This window comes from Pseudophryne corroboree, chromosome 9, assembly GCF_028390025.1.
Source record: "Pseudophryne corroboree isolate aPseCor3 chromosome 9, aPseCor3.hap2, whole genome shotgun sequence".
NCBI lineage: Eukaryota > Metazoa > Chordata > Amphibia > Anura > Myobatrachidae > Pseudophryne > Pseudophryne corroboree.
In genome coordinates this window covers 23,213,582-23,225,676 of record NC_086452.1, presented here as the reverse complement: position 1 = coordinate 23,225,676, position 12,095 = coordinate 23,213,582, and the positions used below count along the sequence as shown (strand labels likewise).

Sequence of the window (12,095 nt, the reverse complement as noted above, 5' to 3'; positions counted from 1 at the left end):
TTGTTCAATACATAAAAAATAAATAAATAAGTAAATAAATAAATAAGTAAATAAATAAGTGTAACATTTTAGGTGGAAAAGTAAAATGTAGATATAAGCAAGTTCTACTTTAGAAACTCTAGTACGTGGCCTCCATTGGTATAAGGCCTAATGGTCGGACCCTTAAATCCGTGATTTTACCAATTCATCAGAACAACAGGTTTTGCCCGTTTTCCAGTGTTTGGGCGCAAATGGTCGCTTGTCGTTTGCTCTCATCCATTACCAGATTTTCATTCCAACCAGCCAGATCACGCAGATGATCTGCCAGATAATTGTGTCACGTATGCCCAGCCTATCACTTACTGCTGGCAGCCCGTAACATTGTGACAATAAAAGATTTCCTTACATTGATAGTAATTATTTATATTCATTTCTGTATAGGACTAAGGTTATTACCTTCTGAATACACAGCGCAGTGCCGTAACTAGGTATGTGCGCTGTGTGCCTTGCACACAGCGCAGGATGACCTGGGGCGCAATCAGCCGGCCTCACAATGAGTAACTGTCAGCTCCGCGAGTAATGCCCGCCCCCCGCCAACACAGAGCCGCAATGATCTCCGCCTCCTCTCCTAGCAAACTGGAGCTTATAGTCCAGTGCGTGAAGCTGCAATCTTCAGTCCGTCCTCCACCCACCCGCCTCCTCTCCCGCCAAGCCGCTGCCGCCCGCCTGTGTCATACATCCGAAGCCTGTGTGTAACCTGCACATGTGAGCGGCCGTGTATACCGTCCGCCTGCCACATCGCCCGGCAATGACTTGTGTTCCTGGTAAGTCACCTTGCTCAGGGGGGACACCCGCTGCGGGCACTGATCGCCTCAGCATAGATGGCGAGAGCCGTACGTGGAGGCCGCGCTGCCGCCTTACCCTGCAGGAGAGGCCGGGAATGACTGAGGCCTACTGATATATAACCATCATTGCAAGAGCTCATAGTCTGCGCTGTATCGCATTCTGCAATGTACAACCAATTACATTTACCTATGGTTAGAGGCAGGGAGCTATATGCCTGTTTAGTCATAGAACACACCTAAATATAATATCTGCAGCAAAGGCAGTAGTGGTGTGGCCTCACCTGAGGATTTGCAATATTATAGGATTTATCTATGGTGGGGGGTGGACTCTGTCTGCTGTAATGTGTAAAAAGGGGACGCTGTCTGCCGTAGTGTGTAAAAAGGGGACGCTGTCTGCCGTAATGTGTAAAAAAGGGGACGCTGTCTGCCGTAATGTGTAAAAAAGGGGACGCTGTTTGCCGTAATGTGTAAAAAGGGGACGCTGTCTGCCATAATGTGTAAAAAGGGGACGCTGTCTGCTGTATTGTGTAAAAAGGGGCTCTACCTGGTGTAGTGGCGCTACTGTGCGGCGTAATTTGAATAATGGAGACTACTGTGCACCATTATATGAATTAGTATTATTTTGTGGCCACACCCCTTTCCCGTGAAGCCACGCCAGTTTACGTTAAGGGGGGGGCGCCAATGCCGTTTCTTGCACACAGCGCTAAAATGTCTAGTTACGGCACTGACACAGCGGTTACATGTGACACGTCAGAGCTGTTACACGTAGCAACGGTTATATGTGACATGTCAGAGCTGTTACACGTAGGAATGGTTACATGTGACACATCAGAGCTGTTACACGAGACCCATCAGAGCTGTTACACGTGACACATATGAGCAACGGTTACATGTGACACATCAGAGCTGTTACACGTAGCAACGGTTACATGTGACATGTCAGAGCTGCTACACGTAGCAACGGTTACATGTGACACGTCAGAGCTGTTACACGTGACACATATGAGCAACGGTTACATGTGATACGTCAGAGCTGTTACATGTACAGCGCATGTATTATCAGAGTCTCTGCAACACGCTTGGGAACATAGATGAAGGCGTTGGTTAAACTATAACCTAGTCTATCTGATATATCAGCCGTACCCAGCTAGCAGCACTGTGTGAGAGGGGACGCTATAGAAAGGAGACTATTACACATACAGGATGCTTTGGAGCGAGCGCTGTATTCACATCTATATATGACGCAGACATTGCTCTAAATTCCCTACAGCTCAGACCAGCTATAATAAGCGAATCAGCCATCACTGCTGAGTATAACATATCTCCTTTACATTAACAGGACAGCAGACTTTCCGTAGGAATAATATTTATGACTATGAGAAGTGTCTGGGCGTGGGAGTCGCGCTGCACCTCTGTCATTACCCCTTAGTCACTGCCCGTGTTTGCACTGAAACCAGTAATTTCAAAGTAGCACTGAGACTGGGAAGGCGTGGACCTGATATTCCTCCTCAATCTCAGGTCTGTGTATATACACTGGGCGTGAGTGTGTGTGCGCATATATAAATATATATATTTATATATAGTACGCACATACCAATACTAATTCAATAAAGGCTTCTTTATCTTTTTTTGATTTCTCCTTCTCTTTCGTCTCACGTCTGTGGAGTTATACAACAGAAAATACATAGCACAATTCTGTACTTTTATATAGACAGTGGCCCTCATTTCGAGTTGTTCGCTCGCTAGCTACTTTTTGCATAAATGCACACGCTAAACCGCCGCCTGCTGGGAGTGAATCTTAGCTTTGCAGAATTGTGAACGAAAGATTAGCAGAATTGCGAATAGAAATTTCTTAGCAGTTTCTGAGTAGCTCCAGACTTACTCTTCCAGTGCGATCAGTTCAGTCCTTTTCGTTTCTGGTTTGACGTCACAAACACACCCAGCGTTCATCCAGACACTCCCCCGTTTCTCCAGCCACTCCCGCGTTTTTCCCAGAAACGGTAGCGTTTTTTCACACACTCCCATAAAACGGTCAGTTTCCGCCCAGAAACACCCACTTCCTGTCAATCTCACTCCGATCACCAGAACGAAGAAATATCTTCGTTAAGCCGTGATTAAAATACCAAACTTCTTTGCAAATTTACTTGGCGCACGCGCACTGCGAACATTGCGCATGTGCAGTTTGCGACTTATCGCTCCGATGCGAAGAAAAAGAACGAGCGAACAACTCGGAATGAGGGCCATTGTTCTTGTCTAAACTTTGTATTATTATGATCCTTTATTTATATGGCGCCACAAGGGGTCTGCAGCGCCTTACAAAATAACGAAACAGAATACATAAAATAAACAGCTACCGCTTCGAAGTGTAGTGCAAAATACACTGCAACCGGTGTGTAAGCACAACTCTACAACCAATGGAAAGGGCCGTACACACGGGGAAGATGTGGGGGGAGATGTGTGCTGAGCGATCTGTCACAGACCGCTCAGCAAACATCTCGCCAATCTAGCACCAGCGATAGCGCCGGGTCCACGCATCGCTATCGCTGTGCGACACACACACGGAGAGATCCGTGCTTGAGTTCGAATCTAGTCAGATTGCTTAGAATTTAAGCACGAATCTCTCCGTGTGTACCCCCCTTAAGTGTGTATTATAGGGCCTAATTCAGACCTGATCGCTCCTCTGTGAATTTCCAGAGGTCTGCAATCAGATAGTCGCTGCCCAGAGAGAGTGAAACTCCGCCCCGTTCAAGTCTGTATATGCCGTGCGAAAAGCTTTGCAAACGCCGGTCAGCTGCAAATCCGTTCACAACTCACTCACCATCCAATGATTCTTCCACTGTGTGCTTTGTGTGCGTAGCCCGGGACTTACTCTTATAGTGCAATACAATCAGGCTGATTGGGGCCGGAGCTGACGTCACACACCCGCCCTGAAAACGCTTGGGAATGCCTGTGTTTTTCCTGACACTCCCAGAAAACGGCCAAGGACCACCCCCAAACGTCCGCTTCCTGTCAATCAACCTGCGTAAGCCTATCGATCAAAAAAGACGCTGATTTTTTTCGCAGTTTGGCCTCACGCCTGCGCATTACGGTCCGTACGCATGTGATCGATCGATAATCGCCCGCCTTGTGAATTCGCACAACAGCGATCAGGTCTGAATTAGGCCTTTAGTTATGAGTTACTGGCTTGTTTTATAAGATTCTACACTAGATGGCGCTATCTCTTACCTCCTTGCTACATACTGTATATAGGGGGTCATTCAGACCTGATCGCTAGGCTGCGTTTTCGTACAGCGAGCGATCAGGTCTAAACAGCGCATGCGTATGCACCGTAATGCACAGGCGCGTTGCACGGGTACAAAGCGGATCGCCGCTCAGCGATGGGTTTGTGCGAAGGATCCATTCGCAAGGGCGTTGGCAAGGAGATTGACAGGAAGAGGGCGTTTGTGGGTGGCAACTGACCCTTTTCAGGGAGTGGTTGGAAAAACGTAGGTGTGTCCATGCATTTGCAGGGCGGGTGTCTGACGTCAATTCCGGTCCCGGACAGGCTAAAGTGATCGCAGCGGCTGAGTAAGTTCTGGGCTGCGCAGAGACTGCACAAAATCAGTTTGTACATCTCTCCTACACATGCGATCGCACACTTGCACAGCTAAAATACACTCCCCTGTGGGCGGCGACTATCTGATCGCAGCGCTGCAAAAATTGCCTGCTAACGATCAGGTCTGAATTACCCCCATAGTGTTACTATATTTGCGAATCTCGGCAGCCAGCATACCGACAACAATTCTCCCTCTTGGGGTGTCCATGACACCCCTGGAGGGAGAATAAATAGTGCACCACTGTGCCCGCAGCGAGCCTGCAAGGGACTCTTTTGCGCTCACCCCGCTGCCTGCTAGCCGGCGGACGGAATCCCAAGCGCCAGCATAACCTACTACACCCCATATATACATGCATATACATACATACATACATACATACATACACACACATATCATTCTGTCTCTTTCTCTCTCTCTCTATATATATATATACATATATACTCTGTCCCTTTGTGTGTGATGTTCGAGGCCACAGCCGCCCTCAGGGCTGTAGTTCTCCCTGCTGTGACGTTTTCTCAGCTCAGATACTTGTAGGATAACCCCTAGAAGATATATGGATGGAGTTTCCTGTCCCAGGTGCCCCCAGATGATATGTACACAGGGGCAGACACCAGCAGTAGACTGTAAGTGATACAAGAGTCGGACGATGGGTGAGCACCTCTGCGCACAAGGCGTTACTCCCTCTGTTACACTCACAGACACACATGGAGACACTGTAAAGCCGTCACGCAGTATAAATGAGGGGGAGTTCTACACAGGCTGAATGAGGGATTGTATTTCTACTAGGAGAGAATATTGCATCCACTAATCCCATTACTGTGAGAAATGCGCCAGTTTCCAGGCGAGGAAGGATAAATCTTCCAGTTATGGGATATTGCATCCTACTCATCAGCTAAAGTGCTGATCCACGGGCACAGGCGGGCGATAGCTCTCCTGCCAACTGGCACACAGTTCATGCCCCCCCATGTAATACGGGGTGTCATTGCACAAATGTCGCCGTGTGACGTCACATAACTACAGATTTGGATTTTTCTGGCCGTCTGCAATTTTGCAGCCTTCACGGAGGACCTGAATACTTATATAGAAACAGAATGTATACGGATTATTACCTAGGATATAATACACCTATAATAAAACTGCATCTCCCCTCCGGGCTGTATACCTTTCCCTGTGTCACTTCCAAATATTTTACTGATTAACTAAGAGACTTTGTACCTTATTGTGGTAACAAAAGGCCCTTATCAGCCCCAGACCGGTGAGATCCCGGGAGCTGATGCCCAGGTCTCCCGCTGCATCATGCAAGGGCGCAATTCCACAACGTCAACAACAAAGACTGAAGTGCGTTAGTAAATTCTAAAGGTCCGTACACATTAGACGAAGTCGCTCTGTGAGCGACGTCGTCTAATGTTTCCCCTCCCGGCCCGGCCGGTCGGCGGCCGACTGTACACACTGGGGGTCATTCCGAGTTGATCGCTAGCTGAAATTGTTCGCTGCGCAGTGATGATGCAAAAAAAGTCACTTCTGCGCATGCGTATGCGGCGCAATGCGCACGCGTAACGTACTTTCACAACGGCCGATGTAGTTTAACACAAGGTCTAGCGAAGCATTTCAGTCGCACTGCTGGCCGCAGAGTGATTGACAGGAAGTGGGCGTTTCTGGCCGTTTTCAGGGAGTGTTCGTAAAAACGCAGGCGTGCCAGGAAAAACGCAGGCGTGGCTGGGCGAACGCAGGGCGTGTTTGTGACGTCAAAGCAGGAACTGAACAGTCTGAAGTGATCGCAAGCGCTGAGTAGGTCTGAAGCTACTGTGACACTACACAAAAATATTTTGTATCCGCTGTGCGATCCTTTCGTTCGCACTTCTGCTAAGCTAAGATACACTCCAAGTGGGAGGCGGCATAGCGTTTGCACGGCTGCTAAAAACTGCTATATGATCCCCACTGAGTGATATGACCGATCATATCGCTCAGTGACGTCACGCCTCCGCCAGTCCTCCAGATCTTGCATGCATGCACTGGCGACAGCGACGATCGTTGCCGCGCATCAGTCGTCGCTGGCATCATACACACTTGCCGATAAAATGAGCGACGTCGCTCATTTTATCGGCAAGTGTGTATGGGCCTTTAGACTATTTGATGGGAAATGCGCAGAACCAGATGTTCAGTTGTCACTGTTTAGGGAACGGAGAAGGTAAATCCACGCTAGACTGAAAATGTAGCCTTAGGGTGGACAGCAATTGTGTATTGTTCCATAGGTAACACATCTCTCCAAAATATCATTTATCTGTGGCCTGGCGTCCCCCCAATACTGGCTGCATCTGCCGATGTTCCGTTCGCCCCAAACAAGGCTTTGCAATCAGGCAGCAGGTTGTTCATAAACTCGTTACCAGGATCAGCAAGAAAGCCTCTCCGGGTAATGGCAGACCCCAGTGATCCTGGCGGAGCGCGTGGAATGTCGCACCCCAGCTAAATGAATTCTGAGAGTTAATCGTTCAAAATGTTCATGGTACCGGCCCTCAGTAAATTTCCTATCAGTGGGAATCTAATACTTTCCTCAGCCAATACATGGAAAACTATTTTCTAAAATCAAAAGCTGACTTGGGGTTATTTCTTATGCAATTATGCAGCATGCAAAAAGCTACAGCAACCTTCCATGTCTTATATCACCAGTAATAGGATAGCTCTGAGAGGTCTCTTCTGCAATAGGGGAGGCTGTGGTACCACCATTACTGGCGCTCGCACAAGTCGCACCAGCCCTATGAAAGGTGCAGATTTACATTCTGAGTGTGGACTCCACCGCTAATGACTGTGCGTCTGAATACACAAGCAGTTCAGCGACACTTCCATAAGACTGACCATCTCTGTGCGTCTGTTTAGCCACTGCCCAGGGATGCGCAGTCGCCGCGGCCAGCGGCAGCGAAGAATAACTCTTGGCCAGGCGCAGGAGCTGCACTGGCCGGGAGTTACTCCAGAAATACAAAAGCATCGCCGATGTGCGATGCTTTTGTATTTGTGCGGGGGAAGGCCGGACTGAATTGTGGGGCGGACTAGCCCTGTGCTGGGCGTCCCCCCGCATGTCAGGGAAGATGATCGTAGCTGTGCTAAATTTAGCACAGCTACGATCAACTCGGAATGACCCCAGAGTCCCTTCTTGTGTGAAAACAGCGCTGTATTGGACTACCGCTTTCGCATTGTTTCCCAGGACACGTAAGTATACATGAATTGTTACTTAACTAAGCGATAGATCGCTCAAAGAGGTGCGATATATAGTGAAAAGTAACAATTCTATTTTCATTTTGTACACGAATAAACCCCAAAGTATCAGCCAATCAGCTCCTAACTGCCATTGCGGCCGATTTGCGAATCTGCAATTTTGCAACTGTGGCTGAATACAGACGGCCCTTAGTACGTATTGTTATTGTTTAGTACAGTACTAACATCATTTACTAACATCATTAGTACATAACGAGCATTTTGACATCACAAACACAATTTTCAAAAACCAAAAGCTAACCCGGGGTTATTTGTTATGCGAATATGCAGAATGCAATAAACTACAGCAGCCAATAAGCTTCGATTCGTCCAGTGTCAAAGGAGACATCTCATTGGTCGCTGCAGGTTATTGCGCAATGACACTTTCTGTAGTAAATCACCAACATTATATTAATCCACGGCTCGGATGGCTCAGTGGGAGGCAGAAATTTGCAGAGCAGGATCATAACATTCAGAACTTGGGTGGTCATTCCGAGTTGTTCGCTCGCAAGCTGCTTTTAGCAGCTTTGCACACGCTAAGCCGCCGCCTACTGGGAGTGAATCTTAGCTTATCAAAATTGCGAACGAAAGATTAGCAAAATTGCGAATAGACACTTCTTAGCAGTTTCTGAGTAGCTCGAGACTTACTGCGATCAGTTCAGTGCTCGTCGTTCCTGGTTTGACGTCATAAACACACCCAGCGTTCGCCCAGACACTCCTCCGTTTCTCCAGCCACTCCCGCGTTTTTCCCAGAAACGGTAGCGTTTTTTCACACACTCCCATAAAACGGCCTGTTTCCGCCCATAAACACCCACTTACTGTCAATCACACTACGATCACCAGAACGAAGAAAAAACCTTGTAATGCCGTGAGTAAAATACCTAACTGCATAGCAAATTTACTTGGCGCAGTCGCAGTGCGAACATTGCGCATGCGCAGTTAGCGGAAAATCGCTGCGATGCGAAGAAAAATACAGAGCGAACAACTCGGAATGACCACCTTAGTACAGTGACCTGTAATATCACCAAGTATGAAAGTATGTTACCGTGTTTGCCATAGTAGTTCTCCTCGGGCTGACCGGCCATATTCTTGTAGCCTCTTCTCTCCTCCAAACTATTTTTAGTTAATGTATTAACCGGCGTTTCCAGGGCCCGAGCAGACGTACAAAACACTCTTTAACTAGGTTAAAAATAAACCTGCCTGAGAGGCTCCGTCTGCTGTAGGAACTGGAGTCAGGAACTGCAGGAACCTTCTGTACACAAGTGTAATATCCACAGTAGCCGGCCCACACACGGATAACTCACACCTTCCCTCACAGGTCCCGTACTACACTGGCTAATGCTGTGACACATATAGCACACGGGTCGCTGTAGTCTTGTACAAATATCCTGCCGCTACAGACACAATGGTGATCCAAAGGCTTTTTATAAATTAGAAATGTATTTTATAGCAAATTAAAAAAAGAACTTATTTATTACCAGTTATTTTTATAGCACACACATATTCCGCAGCGTTTACACAGAGAGTATTTCAGTCACTCACATCAGTCCCTGTCGCCGTGGAGCTTACAATCTATGGGCCTAATTCAGACCTGATCGCTGTTGTGCGAAATCGCAAGGCAGCCTGCATTTTTTTTTATCGCTAGGCAAACGCAGGCTGATTGACAGGAAGCCGGCGTTTGGGGGTGGTAACTGGACATTTTATGGGAGTGTCAGGAAAAACGCAGGCGTGCACTAGCGTTTTCAGGGCGGGTGTGTGACATCAGCTCCGGCCCCGATCAGCCTGTTTCTATAGCACTGTAGGAGTAAGTCCTGGGCTGCGCACACACTGGAAAAATCATTAGATGGTGAGTGAGTTGCGAACGGATTTGCAGCTGACCAGCGTTTGCAAAGCTTTTTATACGGCGTACACAGACTTGCACGGGGCGGATTTTCACTCTGCCCTGACGGCGAATATCCGATCGCAGACATCTGCAAATTCGCTGAGGAGCGATCAGGTCTGAATTAGGGGGTCATTCCGAGTTGATCACTAGATAAAAATGTTCGCTGCGCAGCGATGTTGTCAAAAAATGGCACTTCTGCGCATGCGGTGCAATGCGCACGCGCGACGTACTTTCACAACGGCCGATGTAGTTTCACACAAGGTCTAGCGAAGCTTTTCAGTCGCACTGCTGGCCGCAGAGTGATTGACATGAAGTGGGCGTTTCTGGGTGTCAGCTGACCGTTTTCAGGGAGTGTTTGAAAAAACGCAGGCGTTCCAGGAAAAACGCAGGCATGGCTGGGCGAACGCAGGGCGTGTTCGTGACGTCAAAACAGGAACTGAACAGTCTGAAGTGATCGCAAGCGCTGAGTAGGTCTGAAGCTACTCAGAAACTGCACATTATTATTTTGTAGCCGCTCTGCAATCCTTTCGTTCGCACTTCTGCTAAGCTAAGATACACTCCCAGAGGGTGGCGGCATAGCGTTTGCACGGCTGCTAAAAACAGCTAGCGAGCGATCAACTCCGAATGACCCCCTAGGCCCTATATTCCCTACCACATGGACACACGCACATTAGGGGTAATGTTTTTTGGCAGAAGCTATATATGTAAACCGCACTAGATTTGTTTTTACATTTGATATACATTTAGATACACGTGGGAAACGCATAGGTAAAGGCTTATAAACCGCAACTCGTTATGTTCGCAGCGCATTGCCATGGAGATAAACGTGAGTTTTCCACTGCGTTGATGCGCATCACATACATTGAAATGCAACATCGTTCAAAACAAGGTACCACAACGGTCTGTACTTCTGCGTGTAGTGCCGGGAACATGTTACAGTTTTACTGGCCTGTAGCAGTTTTTTACTGACACGTAAAATATGTAACTCAGAAAAATTTGCTGACGGCAGGCGATCATGGTCATGATAATAGGTGGCCGGGGGTTTGACGCTAAAAAAATCGATTTGTGTGAAAAAATTTCTGCCATCAATTTTATTGTACACATAGATGACCAATTATTACTCTTTCACTGCCAGAGGTATGTACTAACACAGAGGTATGTGCTGACTACTCTCTCCTCATTTCCCTCCCTCGTACTTTCATGCAGTGTAAAGTTTATGATTATTACCTTTTTCTTCTTCACCACATACATTGTTCCATGTGATCCATAGGGCGTTCTTGCAGCACTGCGGTATATATGTTCTTGCACCACTGCAGTATATATTTTTTAAATTCATGGGCAAAAATGTATCAAAACCCACTTTTCACAAAACTTGCCTACTTAGCATGAATCACAGAATACTGCAATGGGGGACAGGCCATCACAACGCAAACTGTGTCTATCGCACACCACTTGGGTCTCCCATCCAGGGTCTTCCAAGCAGGGCCAGATTAAGAGCCATGTGGGCCTGGGGCTAAAGATTACTAAGGACCTACTGTAATAGCACATGAAGAGTGCCAGTGGCATGTGACCGTGCCCAGTGCCATAGAGGGCATAGATCGAACGCCTGTAAATCTTCTAAAGACGGCAAGTGGAGAAGTTGCCCATAGCAACCAATACTGCTATGAGGGATCACGTAATTTCCACACTACGCAGAGGACGTGTGTAAGCAGGAACAATGATCACACCCACACAGTGCTAGTGGTGGTGGGGGATCAGGGCGAACCAGAGGACCCCTTTGAATCTGTCACTGGGCAACGCTTGCCTGAATTGGAGGGGAGGGGGCCCAGGCTCCCGCCAGCCTCCTCTGGACAGAATTAGACAGTGTGACAGTCAGAATCAGACAGCTATCTCAGAATGAGACAGCACGTGGAAGCTGTGCGGCGTCCACTGGTTATTAAACAAAGATCTGCGGCTGCTGCCAGCCTGAAATTAATAAGATTATGAAGATTTTAACCCTGGCCTCAACGATGCCCCCTACACCTGGCCTGATGCGGGGACTATTTTTATAAGTCTTAGGGCTGCAGTCGCACCCAACCCATAGTTAATCCGTCCCTTCTCCCGGGGTTGGGTCCAAAAGGTAATCAACTATATTAATAAGCTACCATCGGGTCTATTTATTATAGGCAGATGTGCGCAGATAAACGCAAGACTGGCTAGCGAATCTATAAGATGCCTCTTACCTATCATTGCCAATACAGCTGCAGCATTATCTTACATAGGGGGTCATTCCGAGTTGATCGCTAGCTGACGATTTCCGCAGCGCAGCGATCAGGTAAAAAAATGGCAAAACTGCGCATGAGTATGCACCGCAATGCGCAGGCGCGTCATACGGGTACAAAGAGGATCAGTGCTGAGCGATGGATTTAACAAAGAATCCATTCGCACAGCCGATCGCAAGGTGATGACAGGAAGAAGGCGTTTATGGGTGTCAACTGACCGTTTTCTGGGAGTGTTTGAAAAACGCAGGCGTGTCCAGGCGTTTGCAGGGCGGGTGTCTGACGT

General features: G+C 47.8%; 1 protein-coding gene across 1 annotated transcript in view; it reads right to left on the bottom strand.

The window, feature by feature from the left end:
• SLC44A5 (solute carrier family 44 member 5) overlaps positions 1–8,993 on the bottom strand; it is a 105,421-nt gene extending 96,428 nt beyond the window's left edge. The window contains exon 1 of the mRNA XM_063939061.1: positions 8,715–8,993. Within this exon, the coding sequence (XP_063795131.1) occupies positions 8,715–8,754 (40 nt within the window). The 5' untranslated portion in view covers positions 8,755–8,993. The remainder of the gene's footprint in view (positions 1–8,714) is intronic.
• Positions 8,994–12,095: the final 3,102 nt, after the last annotated feature.